Source organism: Danio rerio, chromosome 6 (genome assembly GCF_049306965.1).
Source record: "Danio rerio strain Tuebingen ecotype United States chromosome 6, GRCz12tu, whole genome shotgun sequence".
Classification (NCBI taxonomy): domain Eukaryota; kingdom Metazoa; phylum Chordata; class Actinopteri; order Cypriniformes; family Danionidae; genus Danio; species Danio rerio.
This window is the reverse complement of record NC_133181.1, coordinates 31,355,623-31,381,653: the sequence shown is the minus strand read 5'-3', so window position 1 is coordinate 31,381,653 and position 26,031 is coordinate 31,355,623. Positions and strand designations below refer to the sequence as shown.

General features: G+C 33.3%; 1 protein-coding gene across 50 annotated transcripts in view; it reads right to left on the bottom strand.

Moving 5' to 3' along the window:
- The window catches only part of tp63 (tumor protein p63), a 118,629-nt gene that overhangs the window by 36,638 nt on the left and 55,960 nt on the right, over window positions 1-26,031 (bottom strand). For 33 of the 50 annotated variants that reach the window (XM_073952526.1, XM_068221642.2, XM_068221639.2 and 30 more), the window contains 2 exons: window positions 19,940-20,077; window positions 18,752-18,881 (listed from right to left, as the gene is read on the bottom strand). In XM_073952526.1, coding sequence (XP_073808627.1) covers window positions 18,752-18,881; window positions 19,940-20,077 — 268 coding nt within the window. Of the gene's footprint in view, window positions 1-104; window positions 283-18,751; window positions 18,882-19,939; window positions 20,078-26,031 lie in introns of those variants that run through there. The other 17 variants (XM_068221643.2, XM_073952542.1, XM_068221644.2 and 14 more) reach the window with 2 other exon arrangements.

Genomic DNA, 26,031 nt, shown 5'->3' with positions numbered 1-26,031 from the left:
TACTCCTGCCATCCACTGTACAGGATTCGCTGAAAATCCCAAAATTTACCACTGGAATCAATTGTATGTATCCTAAATGGGTAGTGGTATCGCGCGGGCCTTACCTCGCTGTAGGATGAGGGAGCATTGGTCTCCAGGTACAACATATTGGCGCTGAGGTTGAGCAGTGCAGCTGCTGTTTGCTCCACAGGCTCCAGGATTCTTACCCCTAGTTTTCTTCCTTTTATCCCCTAAAAGTGTGATGTGGGCTTCAGAGGTAAATGGTACGGGCTTAAGGTCTCTATAGGAATTCAATGGGATTTCTATATATACCACAGCGACAAAGAGGGGAGGTTCCAAGAAGCTACCTGTCCAACACCCCACCCTGCTTTTAGGAAGGTGTTGCCCGTCTTCTGGCTCCGTTTTCAAGATTTAACTCTAAGAAGTTACGAAGTCTGCACCAGACCTAGATGTCTTTCCAAAACAGCCTTTTAATTGCTGTCATTTTCCCTATTATATCAAAAAAAAGACTGAATTATTATTTAAAAAAAACACACATTTTGACCTAAATTTCCTTTAAACCATTTTCAAAACAAATGTACATCTAAGATTTTCAAAATATGATATAATTGTAATATTTGCGAGTGCAGATTATATTTTAAATAAAGTCATGAAACAGGCTCCAAAAATATTGAGTCAACTGAAAATCTCAGAGGCCAAACATTTAAGCAATTTTTGCATTAATAAAACAATTATTATAACTACAATCAAATGAATCATCTTTAAAAGGAGATATTATGAGTTGAAATAATAACATGATAATTTGACACTCTTAATGGTTTAAATACTTCAAAATGCGATTAAAAAATTGCATGGACAAAAAAAAAAAAGTAATAAAAGAATGACTGCACTGATAGATGGTGCCTCCAGACACATAATTTTCTCTAGCTTTTTGGAGGGAATCTGCTTTATAGAACTGCGATGACCTTAGAGCACTAAATTCTCTTCAGTTGTAGCATCCATAGCCTGTTTGCATAAGAATGAGTCTCTACTCACCACCCAAAGAGCCTCTAGCATGGCCCTGTGACAGTCGCATGAGAAACAATAGGACTACGGTTGACAGCTTGTATCTATCAGAGATCACTGGTGTAGATTTGTTTTGAACACACTAATGTTGTTTCAGATAGATGAGAACCAACCCACTCCATTGTGAATATTTAAATGTCTTTATGTTAGATTCATCAGAAGATACAGAACAAAGAAAGCCCACTGCAGGTACTAATGTCATTTCACACTACAAAAAGTGCAAGTTTTTAAACAAACTGTACTGTAAGCATCTAATTTTTAATTTTTTAACCAATTTATTTATGATCATCAGTGATGCCAAAACATGTTTTAATGCCACTTACCGGTTTGTAACTCAACAATGAAAACACACTGAACAACAAGCGGTCCCACAACAAAATGTGATCAAATGTGTTTTCGACTACCTCTTGCTGTGGTTGAAAGTGAACTAGTTCAAAATGTGTTAGACGCTATTTTCATCTGTATTTAAAGAAATTGTTTATCAGTCATCATTTACTCACTTTTGACTTGTTCCAAAACAGTTGAAAAATAAGATATTTTGAAAAATGTTTTAAACATTTCAAACATGAATGCAAATATTAGTATATGTTTTTCCTACTATAAAAGTCTCCAACATTTCCAACATTCTTAAAACATCTTATTTTGTGTTCAACAGAACAAAAGAATTCAAACTGGTTTGGAACCCCAAATTAAAATGCGGAAAATTCATTTTTAGGTGAATCATCCCTCTAATATCACCCACTTGTGATTAGATAGATAAAAATGTGGTGTATAGGGGTCCTTAAAAGGGTCCTTTGTCAGTTCTGAGAAAGGCAGATGGCAGATGATGTCATTAATGAGTCACTTTTAAAATATATGCTATTAAAAAACATACATTTTTAAACACCTATGTAACACCATGAGCAAATTTCTTCAAAACAGAAGCTTGCACCCTCCTGGGGGTAGATGCTGCTATTCAGAGCAACTTTTTTGTGGGGGGTGGGGTGGGTAGCGTTAGCTAAACAAGCTTCTAATTACCTTAGAAAAACATTGGTTGCAATCTACAACAGGGGTTAAAGCCTTCACTCCTGTGGCACTTAAATCACAGCAGGCTGCTGCTATAAATTGAGCTGAGGTGCTTTGACTACACTGACTGCAAATGAACTTCTGCAAAATGAAAACAATCAGAAAGACAACCTAAACATTCCACACTACGTACAATGTGCCTCTAATACACAATCATTTTACAAAAAACTATACATTATTTGATTCTCATTATGCAATGCTCTCCAATCAACTAAATGATCATTTAATGATTCATTTTCTTTTCGGCTTAATCCCTTTATTAATCTGGGGTCACCACAGTGGAATGAACCGCCAACTTATAGTTTTACGCAGAGAATGCCCTTCCAACTGCAACCCATCACTGGGAAACATCCATAAACACTCAATCACACACAAACACTACAGACAATTTAGCCTACACAATTCACCGATGCCACTTGTTTTTAGACTTGTGGTGGAAACTAGAGCACCCAGAGGAAACCCACGGCAACACAGAGAGAACATTCTCCACACAGATATGCAAACTGACCCAGCCGGGGCTCGAACTAGCAACCTTCTTGGTGTGAGGTGATTGTGCTACCCATTGTGCCACCATGCTGCCCTACTAAATGATTAATAAATTATAATTTTATTCTATATTGAAAATATAATGGAAAACATTGTCATTATCCCTTGACATGGTTATTACAATAAAATAAAACTAGAGTTGAGAGTTTTGCTTTGTCATCAGAGGAATTTCAACTTTGTCATCAGAGGAATAAATGTAAATATAGTAAAATCTATTCTAGGACTGTTTCAAATAGTGATAACAATTATTATTTCAGCCATGTTGAAAGTAATTTGTATAAAACATGTTAATAACCAACAATTATAAAAAATACAGCCCTTAAACTTTGAACAATATTGTCATGCAGAATATTTGCTTACTCTTTTTTATTACTCGTACAGAAAACAAGCCCAAGACTTTTATTCATTTTTATTTATTTATCTTTTATTTTTCCAGGAAGGTACTAATAAAATTAACAAAAATCCTTTTATAATGAGAGTCCTGTCTAAGATGACCATATAAACAAGTTTAATTAATAGCGTACTTTTAAGATAATATGACGTACAATACACAAGACATGAATGATTTATTACTATAAAACTACACAAAGATCATATTGTACATCAAGCCTGTAAAAAACAACAACAGCAACATGGCTCATTCAATATATTTTGTTTTATTTAAACAAAATTGTTTTATTAAACAACTATATCCATTAAAAAAAAGAGTTTGGCCACCTAACATCTTTTATAAATAAATAAATAATAATAATACATACATTTTTTTTATTTAATAAATACAATTTCAAACAACAAAATTTCAACTACATTTAATATTGTTTATGTTTCTCGGGATTTTTCATGTTTATTAAAATTGTGGACGGTGCAGTGACACAATGGGTAGCCCTATTGCCTCACAGCAAGAAGGTCACTGGTTCGAGCCTTGGCTGGATCAGTTGGCGTTTCTGAGTTTGCATGATCTCCCTGTGTTCGCGTGGGTTTCCTCCGTGTGTTCCGGTTTCCCCCACAAGTCCAAAGACATACGCTATAGGTGAATTGGGTAGGCTAAATTGTCCGTAGTGTATGTGTGTGAATGAGAGTGTATGGGTGATTCCCAGTGATGGGTAGCAGCTGGAAGAGCATCCGCTGCATAAAATATATGCTGGATAAATTGGCAGTTAATTCCACTGTGGCGACCCCAGATTAATAAAGGGACTAAGCAAAAAAGAAAATGAATGACTGAATATTAAAATTGTATTTAATATTTTTCCTTAACATATTAATTTTTGCATAGACTAATGTTTGGTTTAATTTGGGTGTACTCATTAGATCTTAAGTTTAGTTATTTTGTTGCAGTTTTGATTTTGTAACTGACAATTCTAATGTATACACACACATATATTATTGTAAAGCATCCTATGGAAAAATAATACTTTAAAATAGAGATCTGTGATGATCATTTATGCTGAGCACTGTATATATATATTTAATTATTCAAAAAAAGGAATCGCTTCTATAGTGGAGTAATAATCTGAAAATAGTTTCCAAAGCTATAAGAGTAAGCAGATTTTTTTTTTTTAACGTTCTCAATGCACTCCAGGCACTCCTAATTAAATTCCAAATGAAAATCTAATCTAGTCTATAATGTAAAATTAAAAATAAACAACATCATATTTAATTTTCTTTGTCAATATAATGACTAACCTACATTATTGCACAGCAAACAATATCAGGTACCTGAGTGAACATTAGATATAAAACATTTTATTTTTTAAAGATAAAACAGAGTTGTTAATAAATCAATTATTTTTAATTTCTTTATTGCACTGGCTTGAAATGCTAACTCGGGTGGAGAAGTTATTTATGTGTCCCACCGGGGTCAGAGGTGGCAGCATTAAGGGACAGCCTAAGGTGACAATAGTCAAAGTGCACAAAGGGCTGGACCCCAAAACCTGACCCACCTAACAATCACAAATTATACCACAGGCTGCAATCAGGAGAAGTAAAGCCCCTAAAAAGCTTTTGCTTTAGGGAGGCTATCCATGATTTAAAAAATCTAGAGATTAAATTTGCAACATCGTTCCCAAAAAAGCAGATCCCTCTGGTTTGAAATTGCTGATGGTTCACACAGCCTGTGGTTTGTTAATATTAAAAAAACTAAATGATATTGCCTTTGTCTTTACTCCTTGTATTGTTTTTTTAAATATATATACAAAATGTTGTTTGATTGTATACTGTTATTTGAATGATTAATGCTACTGTTGCTTCTTTTAATTGTCTTTATCTGCATATTAATACGCAAATTATTATTTATAAATATGCAGACGTTTGGTCAAGTGGAGTAATGGTCGTGCCCGACTGAGCCTGGTTTCTCTCGAGGTTTTTTAATTCGAGGTTTTTTACGTTTTTTTCTCGCCACTGCTGCGACTAGCTTGCATGGTTCAGGATCTGTAGAGCTGCGCATCGATGGGTTTGCTCCTCATTGTTTGGACTCTCAGTAGTAATTAATAAACTACACTGAACTGAACTAAACTGAACTGACCTTAAACTCGGAAAATGTAACTACACTGTTTCAATTTACTATGATCTTTTATATGAAGGTGCTTTGAAACAATCTACATCTTTAGTGTATTTTTTAATGGATTGTTTGCAGGAATGTTGTAAGTTTATATGTATTTTGATGTTTGTATGTATTGATTAAACATAGCTTTGCTGTTTTAGAGTGACTGCAGATGGAAAATAGACTTTTGTCTAATTATTGCACATTGTATTTTTTTGCATCACTCACGCATTGTCCCTGTCAAATAAACCTGAAATTATGAAATTGCATTATGTTGGATGTCAGGATATTGTAACTTTTGCAATAATTTTTTTGCATTTTTGCACTTGGATTTTTGACTCTGTAATTTCGGTTTTAGATAATGGTGTGTGGTTTTTGTTTTGCTCTAATTGAACAGAAAACAGGTGTTGTCAAAGATATTTGAACTAAGACTCTTGCAGCTTGACTCTTATTTTCATTATGCTGGTATATGTATTCATATGCTCAAAGTCACACGTGCAAAACAATTAGGCTTAAATTAGGCAACCGCTGTGAGGCAGGGTTGTGAACCTGACTGAAGCTTCTCGGTGGCTCAGACAAAGGATGCTGCACTTAGATCTGTATGGACACTTAAAGGACTGTTTAGGCTTACAACTCCTGGATTAGTGAGGTGTCGTGTGTCAGGTGCTATAGAGTTTTAAAAACACCTGTTCAAGAAACTTGCCTAACCCATTTAACAGAGTGAGATTTATTTTATTAACTTTTAAAAAATTTATTTTACTGTCCTATATTTTTTGTTTTATGATTTAATTTTTTTATATTTATGGAAAAGAAACACATTTAGTCTACATCACCCCTTTAACCCCTCTTAGGTTAAGAATGTGTTTTATTTTTCCTTCTCACGTTCTTTCTGTTCATATTTCATTTGTTTAATTCATTTTATCTCACTTGACTTCATGAACATTTGTGTTGTACTTTAAATATTGTTTTATAAATTCTACAACTTTTTTGTTTTGTTTCTTAATTTCATTTGATTTATTTTGTGTATAGTCATTTATTTTATTTCTTGTTATTCTGAAAGACACATGTTCAATGTGATCTGCATCCATCTTTAACAGAGAAATTAGAATAAAAAAAAAAACAGATTTTTTGGTGATACCTTAAATAAGGTTGTATTAGTTCAGGTAAGTTAATGCATTTAACACTGAACAATACGTATATAAAATGTTTGTTCATGTTAACATTAGTTAATGATAACTGAAAAAAGTGTTGCATGCAGAACTGTTGCAAACAATTTATTTGTGTTGAATTTAAACAAACAATTTTAGTTTAATAATGTTCAACTTAATTTGTTTGTTTAAATTCCACACAAATAAATTGTTTACAACCACTTAACGTAAAAAATTGAGTAAATCCAAGGAATCATCTTTGAATAATTTTTTTCAGTGTAGTTGTTCATTGTTAGTTAATTGTACCTAACTCATGGTGCATTAACTAACATTAACAAGCATAAATTTGGATTTTCATAAGCTATTAGTAAATGCTGAATTGACATTGAACAGTATTAGTGAGCATTATTAGTTCACTTTAGTAAATACATCAACTAACAAACCTTATTGTAAAATGTGACCAATTTAAGAAGCTATAGAAAATGTAAATGTTTTTTTTAAATGATTTGTTTACATTTTATTTTGTCACAATTAATGCTATTAACTGGCTTAATACCAGCATGCTATTAATATATTAACATTCTAAGTATAGCTAAAATGTATGATCTTATTCTACATCCTTAGTCCTACCCAAAACCTAAACCCGAACTACTACCCTAACTATTAATAAGCAGCTAGTTAGTTTTTCATTGAGCTAAAAGTCTTAGTTAATGGTTTGTTAATAATGTCAATTGTGACAAAAAATAATGTCATTTTGCATCTCCCCTTTTACAGAGAATAGAGATAAACGAAGAGCATTTTTTATTATTATTCATGGCTATATAGTTTATTAATGAGTAGTGTTTTGAGAGACACTTGTCCAAAAAAAATTCCCCTTTACATCTATAACAGACAAGTGAGAAATAAAAAGAGCGAGTTGATTTTGCTGTATTTGGTTTTACATTTTATTTTGTTCATTTTTTTTGTTGTATTTTTTCCATCCACCTTTACCTATAAGTTAGATTTAAATAACTGACTTGCATAGTAGCTATACTTCACAATAAGCTGTTTGTGATGTCAAAGACTAAACACCTGTGTACATCAGAGAGCAAAAGTCAACACCTGTACTCTGAACTTTAGCACTGTTTTACAGCATAATTGGCTGTACTAGTCGTCACTACCATGTTTTGATCCTTTTCTAGCCTTTGCAGGATCGTATTCTGCCAATATTTGTTTCAAATCACTATGACGTCTGACTTAAACCGTATCCCATCAGCCATTGACCAGAAATAAATGAGAAAAAAAGAATAATAATAATAATAATAAAAAAACAATAAAACAGTTAACTCCTACACAAGCACATAGACATGCAGAGCCTAGTGATGGAACTAGGCTAAAGGTCACTGTTGTTATTTTTAAAATAAAACAAAGCAGCAAGATATTTTGAGCTACTATTTATAAGTTTTCTATTTGTTAAGATTGGGTTTAAAATGGAAGCAAATATGCAATGCTTCTGAATGCCTTTATGCACATTTATGGAGAGAAAAATGGGATGGTGAAAAAAGGAAAAGAGTAAAAGAAAGGAAACAGAGACAGAAAGGAAAGAGAGAGAAAAAAGAGGTAAATGTTTACATGGATTACTCTGTACCTTGCCAGTACTGTTTCATTTTGCTTGAGGCAAACTGGTGGGGTGAAGAGTCAGCAGTGATTTAGCAGTTGTGAATTAAACCGTGGAGGTAAATCGCAAAGGAAAAGTTGAAGAGAGTGACACATAAAATAAAATCAACTAAACATACAGCTACAGTCAGAATTATTAGCCCTCCTTTATTTTTTTTTATTTTTTTAATATTTCCCAAATGAAGTTTAACAGAGCAAGGACATTTTCACAGTATGTCTGATAATATTTATTCTTCAAGAGAAAGTTTTATTGGTTTTATTTTGGCAAAAATAAAGCAGTTTGAATTTTTTTTAAAAACATTTTAAGGTCAAAATTATTAGCCCCTTTAAGCTACATATTTTTTCAATAGTCTACAGAACAAACCATCGTTATATAGTAACTTGCCTAATTACCCTAACCTGCCTAGTTAACCTAATTAACCTAGTTAAGCCTTTAAATGTCACTTTAAGCTGTATAGAAGTGTCTTAAAAATTATCTAGTCAAATATTATTTGCTGTCATCATGGCACAGATAAAAAAACAGTTATTTAGAAATGAGTTATTAAAACTATTATGTTTAGAAATGTGTTGAAAAAAATCTTCTCTCCGTTAAACAGAAATTGGGGGAAAAAATAAACAGAGGGTCTACTTCAGGGGGTACTTCAACTGTTCAATGTTTTTTTTTTTTTTTCTAAAAGATTTGGATAATATAGGGACAAACCTGGACCAATGTTTTAAAGGGCCATGACACCCCCCTCTTTCGGTTAAAGTCTACTTCAGAATTTTTTCAAAAGATGCATAATTAATGGGCGTGGAGCTCCGCAAGCATCGGGCAGGAGTGGGCGTGGCCAGCAGGGGAGAAGGGGAGCGAATAACTGCTGCTGTCAGTTAGCTCACAAAATGAGACACAAAGAGGAGACGCATGAGTTTATAGTTTACAAAGTTAAAATGCAAAAAAATGAACAGTGATTTAATGCCCTGCTACATTTGTTATTCGTAATTTCATATACACATAACCACAATTTATATAATTATAAAGATGTGTGTTCATGTAAACACTATAAATGAGGACTTCTCCCTCAATCCCCGTATCCAGCAGACTCAGTGCAGCAGGTCTCTATTTTAACCATTAACCCTGCTGGTAATCTGGAGGATTTAGGCAAACACAGCAGCAAGGCGATGTGTCTGAATGTGAACGAACTCCTGATAAAAGACAGCGTCCGCCATTCTCTAATTCTCGTGCTGCTCTCCCGACAAAAATGCTAGCAGCACACACACAGCTTTGCTGTATGATCGGCCCTGACAAGATCGCGGGGGAAAACATGCAACAAACCCCGTGGATGATGGAAACAAACGCATATGAGCCTTCATGAACGGCTAAATACTGTGCCGTGGTTTCCGTGTCTCTTAGCTCCGGCTTGACACTGGCAGGTCTCATGAATAATTAAGCAGCCGGCTCTTCTCATAGGATAAGAAAACTCCGCTATGAATAATAATGAGAAACCGACGCGTCATCATTGCACTTGCAATTCTGCGCTACGTCGCCGATTTTGATCCCGCCCCAAAAATCATTTTAAACCCGGAAGCTGAAATTAGCTGACAAAAGCTCAAAATTATCCAGTTTTCCCCACAATTAAAGCTGACAGGTGCTAACATTGTCTTAACTGATGCTCAACACACACACATCTGTTAATATAAAAAAAGTTCTCCGGGGTGTCCTGAACCTTTAAATGACATATTTTAACTTGATTTTGTCTATATTTTACACCAAATTTGTAAACTAATTATAAATAATTGGGTAATATATGTTGTGAATATGTACAGTTGAAGGCCAAATTATTAGGCATACTATTTTAAATAGTTCTCAAATGATGTTTAACAGACCTAGAATATGTTCACAATATTTACTGTAATATATTTTTTTTAATGAAAAATTAGCTTTATCTTTTAGATTGGCTGAAATGAAAGCATTTTTAAAAGGTCAATTTTTTTAAGGTCAATGTTATTATTAGACCCCTTAATAAATGTATATCTTTGTTTGGCTACAGAACAAACCCCTGTCATTTAATAACTTGCTTTATTAAACTAACTTGCCCAGATAACCTTTCCTAGGTTTATATTGTACTTAAAACTGAATACTTGTATCTTTCAAAATAACTAGTAAAATATTTAGTACTGTCATCGTGAAAAAGACAGTATGAAGTAGTAGAATTTTGTTCTTAAAAGTACTGTTTAAAAAGTGTTTTTAAAAATCAATATTTGACTTTTGATATTTTTTAAAAATGATTCATATTCACAGGGGGATAATAATTTTGAGTTCAACTGTATATTCACCTACAACTGTAAATAAAACATGTTATAGTTTTAAAGATCTGATTTATGAAAATAAATTTCAACACAAAAAAAATCCTTTAAATAAAATGATGTACATTGCAAGGCACTATTCAAAACGTTTTAGAACTCACAAAATTGTAAAAATTTATACAAAACATAAAGGGTAAAGAATAAGGCAAACAGTAGCTATAGAGAATGGATGGATAGCGGTAAGGAAGCACACCTTAATTATGTGTTCCTGCCTAATGCTGAGTCAGGCTCTACTTGAAAAGAACCCTACAAATGACTAATCAAGGGCTCGGGCAACACAGCCTAAACAAACCATTGCCTCACCACCTTCAATGCATTCAAGGGTTACATTATGTTGAATTCTTGCTGCTCAGCAACACCTAAACCACTTTAGTGGTCAGTCATTTTTTTTTCCACCAGTTTGTCAGCCTCTATCTGAAATCGAATCAGTTTGCAAAACATATAACCTCTTGTACTCACTTTGAGGGTGCAGTTTTGGTACAGATATTTGTTTATATGACGAATGCAGTGTTATAAGTTTAACAAAATAATAATTTTATAGATTTACCTAAGGCAGCACGGAGGAGCAGTGGGTAGCACAATCGCCTCACAAAAAAAAGTTCGCTGGTTCGAGCCCTGGCTGGGTCAGTTGGCGTTTCTGTATGGAGTTTGCATGTTCTTACGTGGGTTTCCTCCGGGTGCTCTGGTTTCCCCCACAGTCCAAAGACATGAAGTACAGGTGAATTGAATAAGCTAAATTGGCCGTGGTGTATGTGAGTGTGTGCAGGAGTGTGTGGGTATTCCCAGCACTGATTTGCAGCTGAAAGGGCATAAGCTGCGTAAAACATGTGCTGGATAAGTTGGCGATTCATTTCACTGTGGTGACCCCAGATTAATGAAGGGATTAAGCCAGAAAAGAAAATGAATGAATGAGGTTTAACTAAACAAACCTACAGCATTCAGTAGAGTTTAGGATTTTAGAATCTATTTGATTTTTATGTAATTGTTTTAAATTAAAACAATTAAAAGTGACAAAAACACTCATTGTTTTAAAGATTTTTTTATATTTAGGACTAATGTGCCAAATAAATGCAGTGTAATATGCATAAAAACATGACACTCAAAAAAAAGTGGTGCATATGTACCCTGGCTTACCTATTTTTTATATATTCATTATAAACAAATATTATAACAAATAATAATGCAGTTTCATAATGGGTAAGTGTAGTTGAAAAGGCCATCATTATTATTATTTTTTTTTGTATTTGAAATTGTGTTTCAAAAATAAAAATAGCAGAATGGGCCTATCATGAAATTCAGGAGGAAGTAACAAGTAACAAGCTAACTATTTAAAAATCTCAGAACTCCCTGCATGACACTTCACCTTGTTTAATAGATATTACTATGGTTATTTTGAGTTTTTTTGTCACCAGTTTTGTACATTACTATTTTTGTTACATGTATTATTAATAAAATTATTGCATTACTTTAGTCTCAAGAGTGTTACCATGGTGGTATTTTGTAGTTGTGTGAATGACACTGAGCACCTTCTATATAGAAGTATTAGTGAGGCACCAGTTGTGATTTTTCTTGGCTGATTGCAATTGCAGATTTTTTAAATAGCTTAGTTTAAATAGTTCTCAAACGATGTTTAACAGAAACTGTTCCCAATATTTCCTATAACATTTTTTTCTTCTGGAGAAACAGTTATTTCTTTGAGTTTGGCTAAAATAAAAGTATTTTTTAAAACAATTTTTAAGGTCAATGTTAATATAACAAGTAACAAGTTAACTAACAGAAAATAAAAGCTACACTGTAAAACATAAGATCATTGATTTTAATGATGAAACTGTAAACATGCTACAGCAAAAGGGACGTGATGGTGAAAAATCATAGATTAACAATGCCCAAATTTGTGTGCTATTTAAAATCACTGACATAAATGTTTCTTTTTCTCTCATGAAATTAATATTTATCGCATTGTTTTAGTGTCATGTGCTACCATGATGGTGTTTCTTTTATGTGTGAGTACATATTTACCTTCTCAGTGTGCAGAAAAGCTGTTTGTCAAGAGATTTTTCATCACCACTTTTTTGCTACTTTCTGCAGTATATTATAAATTTATTTGCAAATGTTCAAATATTAACAAAATAAGTAAATAATTGCTTATTATAAACTTACTTAAAAAAAAAGTGCAATTAAATCTGAGAAATCTAGCCACAGATCGAGATTTTTTTTTCAGTTGCCATATGTAACATATGGACACAGATGAGGACAGATTTTCAAAATTAAAAAATATATTAAAAAGTGCATTTTACACACATTTAATATTTAAAAAGTGGTTTCCTTTATTATTTTAAGATGGTCCGTTTGTTGATTGTAATTTGCATTGCATCTACAGTACATGCCAACTAATTCTCATTAGATTATAAGCAGACTGTTAGGTTGGGGTTAGGGTTAGTGTAAGTTCACATGTACTTGCAAAGTTTCTTATAGTCAGTTAAATGTCTGTTGAAGGAGCAGTACCAAGAGATATTAAGCAGACAGTCTACTAATACTCAAATGGACCTTCAAAATAAAGTGTTACCTTATTTTGTTGAGCTGTTTCATCATTAGCTTTAGAAACACTAGCTGACAGTACACATTTAGCAGAGCAACAGCTCAATCTTGCTATAATATCAGATGAGCTGTTTGATGTCAGGACACAAGCTTTCCTCTTTCACATTCCTCTATTCTACCTGACTCCACCTCTCTCTCGCTTTACCATCCCCCATCTCAGCCTCAGTCACAGCGGCAGGTGCTGCGCTTAAATTGTTGCCCTGCAGCTAGAGAGAAAGCAAATCTTCACAAGAAAGAGCAATTTCAGATTAAAACATAAAACCACAGCACAATGCAAACACTGAGGACCCCTGGGGCTACAAACAACACACATCATTTGATAAGTAATTAAGGCGGCAAACTTTTTTCCTAATTCTTTTCTTCTGGTGAAAGATCACTCATTCAACGATTGCTCATAAGCCAGTTATAAAAAAAAGACAGATAAAGAGTTCATACAAAAAGGAATATTATGTCTCAGCGTTTTTTTCAATGCAAGTCAATAGTGTTTAGACCCCCAAAATCTTCAAAATATTAAAGAAAGTGGATAGTAGTAATCAGTTTAAAAATATTAACTTTGGACACTGAAAATACACCATTAAAGCAGGAAAAGCCAATGAAATGTGAGTTGATCCACTTTTAACTTGAGTTGGATGAGATGTGAGCGCAGGGGTCAAACATCAATCAAGAAAAAAAGAAAAGAAAAAACACAGTGGAGTTCAAAACATGTAAAGAACTAATGATTTCATGTTTGCATGAAAAATGCTGAAAGGAGATGAGAAATATTTTTTTCATATTTTTCCTTTTATAAATAAGGCAAGCAAACAACATGAACATATGCCTTCATGTTCTCTTTTTTTCTCTTCAATTATCTACTGACATTTTTGCATATGTACTTAACTGCCTGGAAAACTTTTTTTAGCACTGATTGGAACTTATTACACTGTAGAAAAATTATGGTTAAAAAAACTGTAGTAAATGATAACATGTTGTCAAAGTGTAAGATTTCACAGTGTGTAAAAGTGGCACCATGTTCCAAATTTGCTGCCATGACCTCCCAAGTTGTTTAATCTCGAATCTTTTTTTTACACAACCAACTTGATTCAAGCTGATTCCATAAATGATTAAATCAGAATGCGGAGGTAAAACATGCTGCTGTGCCCCTCATCTGTGAAGGTAACAGCCTCTTCTCTCTGAACTGTCCAGCAGCAGAGGTGAAAAATATGCTGACCTCCTAAAGCATTAACAGAGATCATTTCCCTGTACTCGAGTTAACCTCTCTGTTCCAGGTAAACAATGCACATATTGACTGACAGCAAAAATTATGATGGATTAATTATATTAGTTAAACATGTAAAATGTAATTTAGGACATTTTGAGGACATTTTAGAGCATTTTTGATAGGATTTTAAAAATCTTTTTTAGCTATTTTTTTTTTTTTTTGCTGAGCAAGTAAAATGTGTTTTTTTTTTTACAAAAAATTGTTCGCCCAGAAAATCAAAAAATATATCCATAATATAAAACTGTTATATAAGTACAAAATATTATTATATAAAATATAATATAAGAAATAAATATATATTATAAAAGGTATACATGATATATATTTAAAGATATATAAAATGCTTTTTTTTTGATAATATAGGGAGGAGGGGTAACTTTTCAAATGGTACATTTGCACTTAAAGGGTCCATATTGGTACATCAAAAGTATATATTAGTACCTAAAAATTTTAAGAGAAACACTTTTGTACTTTTTAAGTACTAATGTGTATCCTTGAGGTGAAACCAAAATTTACCTTTCTTTTTTTTACTAATAGATAAAATGCTGTCCCTTTATCAAAGGTACAAATCTGATCCACGAAGACACCATTACAGTAACAAGACACTTTGTAGCTTAACAGTGTCAAAAATGCTTACCAAACATTTACTTAAAATGCCTTAAATGTTTAGTCTACAATATCTATGTTTTACCAGTTGTTTTTTATTATTGTATTATAGAAATCAATAATTAATGTTTATGGAAATCATTTATGAAATCACTTTGCCTTTCCAGTAATATTTATTTTCAAAGATATTGTAATTAAGGAGGAGTTGTTTAACACTTTTGTACCTTTTATATGAGAACAGTTGTGTACCTTCATTTCAATTTACCAAAAAAGGTACAGAACAGTATTATAAGAGGTCTTTTCTGCACCATATAAGGTACAATTTTTACAGAGGTACAAAACTGTTCCTCAAGGAACATTATTTCTACCACTGGGTACTTTTTTTCTGAGAGTATAGTAGATACAATTTTATTTTAACAAATGTAAATAAATGCACAGGTATTTGCTTTGGTACTTGAAAATACACATGAATGAACTGCTGCATCATTAATAACTTTTAAGACTTTAAAAATAAGTAAATACAAATCTAAGGCTTATTTGAAATATTTCAATAAGTCATTTGGTTATTTATGTCAAGGAGCTGTAAAGATGTGAATAAGTAACCGTTGTGTCAAAAAGGAAAAATTATACCACACTGAAAAACTTATACTGTATGTGATTCAAGGACACATGTCTCAATTACTGTATGTGATTTAAAGGGAATAAAATAAAAAAGAAACAGTAGCCTTTGCCATGTCAAAAGATCAGTGTTGGGAGTAATGTGTTAGAAAAGTACTGCAGCCTTACAAAACAAATAACTTTTTGCTGTAACATAGTTAGAAGGCATAAACAATCAGGTAAAATGAATGTGGAATAATATAATAAAACAAGACAGCACTATATATATATATATATATATATATATATATATATATATATATATATATATATATATATATATATATATATATATATATATATATATATATATATATATATATAAATAATTTTCTGCTGTTTTTTTTCTCATTTAAATATTTTATATATGTATTTTTTTTAAAATTGCCTTTAAGTTCTGCTTCTGTAGATATTTTAATGAAAGTATCTCAAAAGTAATAGAGGAGTATTTAACCCATTTAAATTCTGAGAAAATAAGAATAAATGTAACAAGTATTCTGTAATGTTTTACCGTTTGTAAGTAACTTCCTCAACACTGCACAAGATGATAGTTTTCTTCTACAGTTAAAACCAACAGATTATTACACTGCCTATAATGTGATAAAAAAAAACACACAACTGTTCAAATAGTAGAAAACCTAGCAATTACGACAATTGCACTTTTGGGAGAACTATCCCTTTAATGGGATGGGCGACTATGCCCACTGCACCTTTCATTATATTTTTTGTTCTTCAGAGTTTAATGAGCATCACAGCCCCAGCGATTGGCATGTTGCCCTAGTTTCCAGCTTTTCGATCAACATGAATGCTAGCTGGCAGACGACAGAGTGCTAGCGTGCCATGTGAAGCACCACGCCCGATCTTTACTGCGAGGAAGATGGGGGCGGGTGCTGTTGTATGGGGGGTATTAATCACCAGATCAAGAGAAAAGATAATCCCTCAGGGCCAGAGAGGCAAAGCGTTGCTCAGTCTCTCCCTTTTCTCCCATCTTTACTACCGGACAACTGCATTCCTCTGCTGGGAGGGGAGCCACGAGCACCTAATTCTCCTGCGAGCCCAGAAACATTCAACCAGGCCTCAGAGTCAGCTACAGGTCATACACCTTACGTCAAACTTTCCATTGCTCTTCTGTTGTGTATAAATACAATTCTAGAACTATACGTGTTGATAGAATCTCCCCGAAGGATACATCGATTTTTGCTTGACCTACATCAACTATCGGTTGTTAAACAGTGTTAAAGATCAATTACTCTTTTTATGAGATTTACATTCGATTAAAAACAGTTAAAACTAAAAACTAATCATGTCCAACAAATATAGAGGGAGATGCTAACTTACATCGAAGTAGAAATCCGATGTGTAGTATTTTTGTAGTTCTTCATCTTCACAATTCATTGATCCACTTCAGTCCCTTGGAATTTTTAATGCTCATTTAAAAAAAAAAAAAGGCTTCTTGCTCCAGCATGACACAATACTCTATCTGAAGCACTTCAGACTGGATGTGCCACCGTAGCAATGCAACGGTATTATCAACAGGACTTTTATATTTAGAGCTGTTCATCCGGACCTGGACATACCTTTTGACTTGCTACCAAAACTCTTCAGATTGACCAGGGAAATCCCATAAACACCCCAATAAACACAAACACCCCCACATGTGAGCGTTAGTTAACTGTTTCTACTGGGGCTTACCACTAAATTTCCCACTACTGAAATTATTCACTTGAGTGATCACACTAAGCAAAACCAAGTTTCATGTGGCAAAATAATTGTACTTCTCTTCTTAAGAAATGAATATGCACTTTTACAAAGTCATTGGCAGATCAATATTTAAATCCAAATTACACTTAAACAAGACAAATAAAAGAACAAAACATCTGGACAAAACAACAGAGAAATTCTGATTCCTCTTGTGGTATTAAATATCTGCTGCTTCGATCAAAAATGCAGCCGACCTGGGACCATTCAGTGGAAGGTTTGAAAAATTCCCCAAATACATTTGTTTTAAGAATCACGGGGGATTTTAGCAGAATTCTATTAAAGCAAAGAATGGAAAAGATTATTGCATTGCTAAAATATTTTTAATATAGATTTATGCTACATAGCGATTCTGTTAACAATCAATGCTTTATATTGTTAAGCATTTTTAACTTGGCAATGCTATTACATTACCTGTAATCAAATGTATATATCTGTGTGATATTTTAAGTTTAGAAAAATCAGCTTTTTATGAATTAAAGACCCAACTATAAAGCCAACACATATTTATGTGAGAACTTGCACCTTATTTATTCTGACATACTGATATGTGTTAAGAAGATGAGAATCCCACAGTAAGTCTTCTAGACATTGCAATTTCCTTGGGTCAACTCTTATTAAGAGTGTGTTTACACTTTAATTTGACTAAAACCAATTCTGGAGTGACTGTTAGTAGTTTTCAATGAATTTATTTGAAGTGTAATTGTTGCCATTTGGAGCCTGGATATATTTAAACATTTTTATTTGAATTTGAGAAATATTATTAACTAATCATGAATTTTTATATAATTTATTTACAATACAGTTTCTAAAGTAAAATATGAGAGATTTGCTTTGTTTACCACAAAGTGGATCATATTGGATTTAATTGTAATCCTTAAATAAAAGTTTAAAAAGTAATTGTTTTTTAATTTCATTTTTAATTTGTTTAAAATATAATAATATTTTTAAAATATTATTATTTTTTAAATATTTAAAAAATAATAAAATATTATAATATTTTGTTTCAAATAAAAGGAGTATTTTAGGTACTATACTCTTAAAGCCATTCTGTGTAAATCTGAAATTTTTTTAATGAAATCTTGTGCAGAAACAGCAAAAAATGTCCACAGATTCTGTCTGGCCCTACTACTATTTCAAAAACTCTTCACAAGTTCACAAATATTAAAAATACCATCAATTTGCATTAAAAAAGACAGTATAACTGTCTTACCAATAGAACCAAGAGAACTGAACTGCCTCTGTGAACATATCCTAACCTTATTAAAGGTTAATAAATATTTGGAGGAAATTTTAAGGGCAGCCATCAGCTATGTTTGGCTAAATTAATTGAGGAAGATCAGAACCAGAATTCTATATAGTCTGAAATCTTGAAATTCGAAAATGTGTCCTGACCACTGGCACCTCCTCAGATCTTCATGTCACTGCATTATCACTGAAGAAAGTGTGCTATTTAATCACATTTTGATGCAGTTTCAAACGTGCAGCAGTTTAATGAAAATAAGTACTTACTGTAAGGGGCTCCTCAGGCCCATGCATTGTGATGCAGTCCATGCTAATCTGTATAGTATTGGATGCTGATCCGACCGAAGAGCCCTCAGAGAAATTGAGCTCGATAGGCTGCATTGAATGTAATGCAGACCTAAAACAGAGTGAATTATATATTATATATTTATATAAACCTTATTTTATATAAACCTTAATTTTTTGACACATACAACAGTTACAGGAGCGCTACACTTTTTTTTTTCCCTTAGAGTTAAGAAATTCGTTTTACCATTTTTGAATCCATTTAGACAACCTCGGGGTCAGTGAGGAGCACTTTTAGCTTAGCTTAGTTAAGATTATTAAATCAGATAAAACTACAAGCATCTCACTCAAATAATAAGCAAAGATTTTCACCAATTATTTTGGCATTTAAAGCTTAATTCTTCTGTAGCTTCACTGTGTACTAAGCCTGATGGAAAATGAAAAGTTACTATTTTCAAGACAATAATATTACACAACACAGTGGCTGACATTTGACAAACTTTTGTTAATATTATCAAAACAGACCGCTTGCTTGCACAGGGAGCATGCCTTGCAACCATAAGAATAGTTGTGAGAGTTGATTCAGAACTGTTTTCAGGCACTTGCTAATAAATGTGTGTGCAGCAGCCATATAGCAGCAAAGTTCATTGAATATTACACTGGAATGAGAGAATAGTTCCAAGCCATATTGGCTGTATAACAAACTTTAATTTTCCATAGCACTCAATGTAACTATAGAAAAGTCAAAGAAAATTAACTCTTGAAAGATTTCATTTGGAGTGAGGTGCTAATGGTCTAATCTGATTCAATGATCTATGCTAAGCTAAGCTACAGTAAATGTGCTGCTGCCAGACCCAGAAATCAGTTGAATCTATTCAAAATTAATAAAAATATTGAACTCTAGGGAATTTTGAAAATTAGCTTATTTTGTAAAAAAAAAAAAATCTTTGTTACTTTTAGCAAATATTTTATTACAGGTGAAGATCATAACAGAGTATTTTAATTAAATAATGTCAATGCTCACTGTTATTTTTAGCTTATTATTATCTTATTTATAAGAGCTTCAGTTACTTCAAATGTTAAAACTTTATCAAAACGAGTGGATGTGACTGCTTATATTTTATCAGAGCATTGATGTGAATGAGTGAATTTGTAAGGCACATTACTCACTGGTCCAACATCTCCAGTAACTGGTTGAGGACGTCTTGCCCAAGAATATCTGTACCCTGAGAGCCCTGGCCCTGTGACATGGAGGCCAGAAAAGAACCTTCAGCCCATGACAGACACGCTGCTGCTGGTTCTCTCAATCTAGAGAGTGATAAAAAGCAAAAGTTAACTTAGAAATCGTTCTCTGATACACTTCCAGCAAATAATGATATATGGTAAAATATTATTTTTTAGGAGGTAAAAATGTATTTTAATATTCAATTATAATTGTACATGGAAGCACTCATTGAAGAGTATCAAAACAGATCCAATCACAGTCATATACTGTATGTTGGGCATGCAAACACAAGGACTAATCAGTCAGCTGTGTTTATTGATTATGTATATTGTATCTTTAATTTAAATTAAATAAAACTTGAATTTAGTCATTCTGTTGTGTACTTTTGTATTTTAATTACCTTTTTGTGTGTGCATTTAATAAACAAGTCAAATATATTTTTAAACATGTAGATAGAATGTAATTTAAATATACAAGTAATTCAAATATAAAGAGTAGGGCAACAATATATTGTTTGAGCATCAATTTCACAATGTGTGATTACTACAGATTAAAACAAAGATATTATTAAATATTAAATTATATTATTGTATACAGTCATGGTCGTGTTATTTTAGATTGGATTGGTCAATTTCTATATTTGAATACCATTAGACTCCTCAGAAAACCATAAAGCACTGTTTATTTAACTCTTATTTTTGCTCTGTCATATTTATATATGCTTGTAATTTATTATATTTCATGACCTTGTACTGCATAGAAAGAGACTTGATCAGCCCAGTCGCTCTAAATGAATGAAATCTTCCCAAATAGAACTATTCAAATAATCTGATAAAAACTCATATTCATATCGCAATATATGTCACAGCAAAACAAAATATCCCAATGTCAGATTTTTTTAAATACTGTGCAGCCCTAAGAAAGAGTACATAAAAGCTCTAATGTCTCATTAACATTTGAGCAAATACAGTCAAAAAATAAATAAATAACAAAATTAATCTTGTTTTCAAACTTTAAATCTACTTAGATCAAAATAGATTTGAAATAGAAGTTTGAAAATGTATTCTGTACAAAATAAACGTTGACCCAAATATAATATATATAATTATTTTTGTTATTTGAATACATTAAGTTAAGTTAAAATGGAAATGAGCAACTCGATGAGGCAATTCGAACTAATTTTTTCAGATAACTACTTTCATGGTTTGGAAACTAACGGCAATATAAAAAGAAGCATGCACATTTGAAAAAACCACCCTTCCTCGAATAACACAGCTGAAATCACCTACAGCATATCTGCAGCAAACTCAAGCAACAGCAGCAAAAAAGGTGTGCTTTTGCAATCAGAGCTAATTACAGCAACAAATAGCTTGAACTCAAATCTCACTTAGTAAACTGAGACAGTCTCTATTATTGCATTACGGGCAGCAAGAATGGATGTAAAAACATAACCCGTTCTTAATGACCTCTCCCCCCTCACAAAGGCCATGCTCTGTGCCTGTCTAATGCAACAGCAACAACCAGTGTTAACATGACATTTAGGAGCAGTAGAGAGAATGCGACTGTCAGTGAAAACACGATGACCCTCTCCATCTGAAATATGACACCGTGCTGGAGCCCAGCGTGTCTCATTGTTCCAGCAGAGCAACAGCACACGCGAACGACCAAGCAAAGCGGAATTCCCCTCGCTGTCTATATGATAGCAACACCGCTGCTATGCAGCATTGGGAATGTGTGTGGCTGGACTGGGCTTGGCTATGGATGGGGGTTGAAGGCAGTAAATGTATGTACGTTTGAGTGCGTGTGTCTGAGAGTTTGGGGTGTCAACCATAATCTAACGCTGGCACTCGGGTGTGGGGCCGGAATTCCCCTGCATTCTGTGAGGTGGGGAGATATTAATATACTAAGCTATGTTGGCATGCCTAATAAATGCTGAATGCTTTAAGGTTGAAGGAAGTCATATTACTGTATCCTAGACAGAGATACAAAGCAACACTAGTCTTTGATATCAACGTAATATGACACTTTCATATCAGCCTTTGAAGATATAATCCATTTGACATTATTCATGCTGCTTAGCATACCATAGCTTTTCTGGATAACAAATTGTTGAAACATACTGTATGACAAACAACGAAAAGATTTTTTTTTTCTTTGTACATTTTTAAATAGTGATAAAGAGCTCAGTGGTTAGCACTGTCACTTTAAAACAAGAAGATCTTTGGTTCGAGTCCCGGCTTGGTTAATTGGCATTTCTGTGCAGAGTTTGGATGCTCTCACCCTTGTTGGCGTGGGTATAGGTGATTTGATAAAAAAAAACTAAATTCGCCGTAGTGTATGTGTGTGAATGAGTGTGTATAAGTGTTCCCCGGTATTGGGTTGCAGCTGGAAGGACATCCGCTGTGAAAAATATATGCTAGATAAGTTGGTGGTTCATTCCGCTGTGGCGACCCCTGATGAATAAAGGGACTAAGCCGAAGGAAAATGAATGAATGTTTGTACACCTTTAGCACATTTCAGGGTTATTGTAGCTAACTAAAACCATACAAATAACATCGTAGTTAACTAAGATTAATTAGTTATTAATTAGATTAATAAAGTATTTATATATTTTTTTTATTTAGTTATTTTACTAGTAAATATCTAATACTAATTCTGGAAACAAAAATATCAGTTTTAGCAAGTTGCCAAGGAAATACTCATGTTCTTTAAACTCAATTTGTTCAACTACAAATAATTATGATATCCCCCCAAAAAAGCTTAAAATGACACAGTGCTCAGCATAAATGCATTTCTTGAAAATATGTTTATCTATTCAGTGAATATAGCAGTAAATATATTTAGGTTAATTTAAAGGGGACCTATTATGCAAAAATTATTTTTATAGGAGGTTTAAACATCAGTCATAAGTACAACCAACTTCTAATGGCAAAAATGTATTATTTCTTTTTTTTGTAATTTCACTTGGTAATAAAAAGTTTGCAGAAACACTTTGATTGACATTCTTCCTTTATACATGTCATTGGAGGGGGAAACTGGAATCTCTCCCTCATTAGCATAAGACATTAATCTTGTTTTTGAATTTGCCAATATGCTGACACATAGGCATTTATAATTTCGCCCTCTTTTGAAAGCACAATCTCATTTAAATTTAAAGTGACAGTCACTAAAATGGCACAATTAGGATTAATAAAAATAATCAGTTTGGTGGATTATAATGAGCTGAAACTTCACATACACACTCTGCGAACAAAAGAGACTTATTTTACATCTTGTAAAAAGAGGCATTATAGGTTTCATTAAACAGTTATATGAGTTAAGGGAAGAGTTATGAATCTTACATACTTTGGAATAGAAAGAAATTGAAAAGGTTACTGCAACAAAAAATGCAAACTACAAATTTTTAACTAAATTGTGATTTTTTTGTGTTTATTTGATTGCATTATTCATATTTTTCACCAACATTAGTTTGGGTATGGTGTCACAATGGCGCAGTGGATAGCACAATCGCCTCACATCAAGAAGGTCGCTTGGTCGAGCCCCGGCTGGGTCAGTTGGCATTTCTGTGTGGAGTTTGCATGTTCCCCCTGTGTTTGTATAAGTTTCCTCTGGGTGCTTCAGCTTCCCCCACAGTTCAAAGGCATGCACTATAGGTGAATTGAATAAGCTAAATTGGCTGTAGTGTAATGCAAGAGTGTTCCTAGGGTTGGGTTGTGGCTGGAAGGGCATCTGTTGCATAAAACATATGCTGGATACGTTGGCAGTTCATTCTGCTGTGGTGACCCCTGATTAATAAAGGGACTAAGCAAAGAAAAAATGAATGAATGAATAAAAAAAAAAAAAAAAAAAATCGGGGTTTTGATCCTTCTCGAGACTTTAAAACACCTTTTGTTGAGTCAGAAATGCATGTAGGTATGTAATTGTGTGAGGCCCATGTAAATAATAACGATCAAACTACAGAAACATTTTCAAAACAAATGTTTGCTGTAAAATGTAAACTATTCAAATAATCAATTTTCAAATATTTAAACTATGCATATTGTATTTAAAGAAAAAATACCCTCCATTTTACTTTCCATGGGTTTCCCAAAGCTCTTCACAGGAGCAAGAAAAAAACACAGACACACACACACACACACACCCACACACACATACACACACACACACACACACACACACACACACACACACACACACACACACACACACACACACACACATACACACACACACACACACACACACACACACACACACACACACACACACACACACACACACACACACACACACACACACACACAGCATATACTTCTTTTTGGGGTTTTGTTTTTGTTCAGCTGAAGAGGCGTGGCACAAAGTGAATGCTAGAGTTGAATTACTGGGACAACGGTATGCTGCCAGCCCTGTCACTGGGGATAAAAGCTTTTTCAACCCTAATGTTTACTTTAAGCCTCATCGATATTGTCATTTGGCACACTGGAAGACGCACAAATGCCAAACCCAATGCGTCTATTGTCACTGTGCATCCACAGGTCCATACTTTAGCATTCTTAACTCCTATTGTAAGATAAAAATCTAAACACCAATGCAATTTACACTGTGAACATGAACAGACCGAGGGGCTTTTAAGGGAGAGAGCAAACACAAATGAACACTAAGGCATTACTTTCTGACAGCTATTCAAATTGTTAATTGTATAAATGAATGTTTAAACTATTATGGGTACAATCAAAAACAACAGTGCTACAGTAGGGTACAATGGATACTTCAGAATATTTATTGGATGTGATTTAGAAAAAATAAAAGGACAAGGTCCTTTACAGATACGCAGAACTGGTTGTGACATACTGACAATTTTGCAGCTTTTTTACCATTTTTTTCTGCATGACTGTCTCATTGTAGGTAATATTTTTACATCATATGCTTCATTCAGCCATGCAGATATTTTACTGCTTTTGTCATCTTTGAACAGTTACCATTTCAGTTATCATCATTCATAATATAGATTTCCAACACTTTGCTGCTTCTGTATGTATGTATGTACATATGTATTTGTGTATGTATGTATGTATGTATGTATGTATGGGGATGTATGTATGTATGTATGTATGAATGAATGAATGTATTACTGCTGCACAATATATGGTTTGAGCATCAATATTGCAATGTGTGCGTCCGCAAAAGTCACAGTGCTGGATCTGCAATGTCAAGTATGAGATTATTGTTGACCAGAAGCTTGTAGATTAATGACAATTTAAAGTTTAGCAACTGCATTTATGTTATTTTATTTTTTCTGTAAAACACTGTAAAAAGTGATTTGTTGACTTTACTAAAAAAAGAGAGAGTGAACTCATTGCCTTATAATTAAGTAAATAAACTATGTGCATAATTATAAAAGTTAAGTTGATGGGTTTACTGACTTTTTAAAAATAAAATCAATGTTTTGCTTTCAAGGCAACAGGTTTATTCACCTATTTAAAATTAATTAATTTTCTTTTCGGTTTAGTCCTTTCATTCATCAGGGCTCATCACAGCGGAATTAACCACCAACTTATCCAGCATATGCTTTACGCAGCGAATGTCCTTTCAGCTGCAACCCATAACTGAGAAACACCCATACACTCTTACATTCACAAACATACACTACGGATAATTTAGCTTAACCAATTCACTTATGTCGCATGTCTTTGGACTGTGGGGGAAACCGGAGCACCCAGAAGAAACACACACACAAACACGGGGAGAACATGCAAACTGAAATGCCAACTGGCCCAGCTGGGGCTCGAACCAACGACCTTCTTGCTGTGAGGCAATCATGCTACCCACTGCGCTACCGTGCTGCCCACTTTTTAAAAATAAAGTAACTAATTCGTTTTTTTCCCAGTGTATCAAGTGAGTTTAAAGCATTTAGGCACAAGAAATAATAGCATTTGTATCTTTAACAAAGATTGATTAAATTATGCTTTTTTAGTGTCATTTTACATTAAGACTCATCAGACAATTATAAAGCCCTTTTTCCCTCTCGTTTGTATGT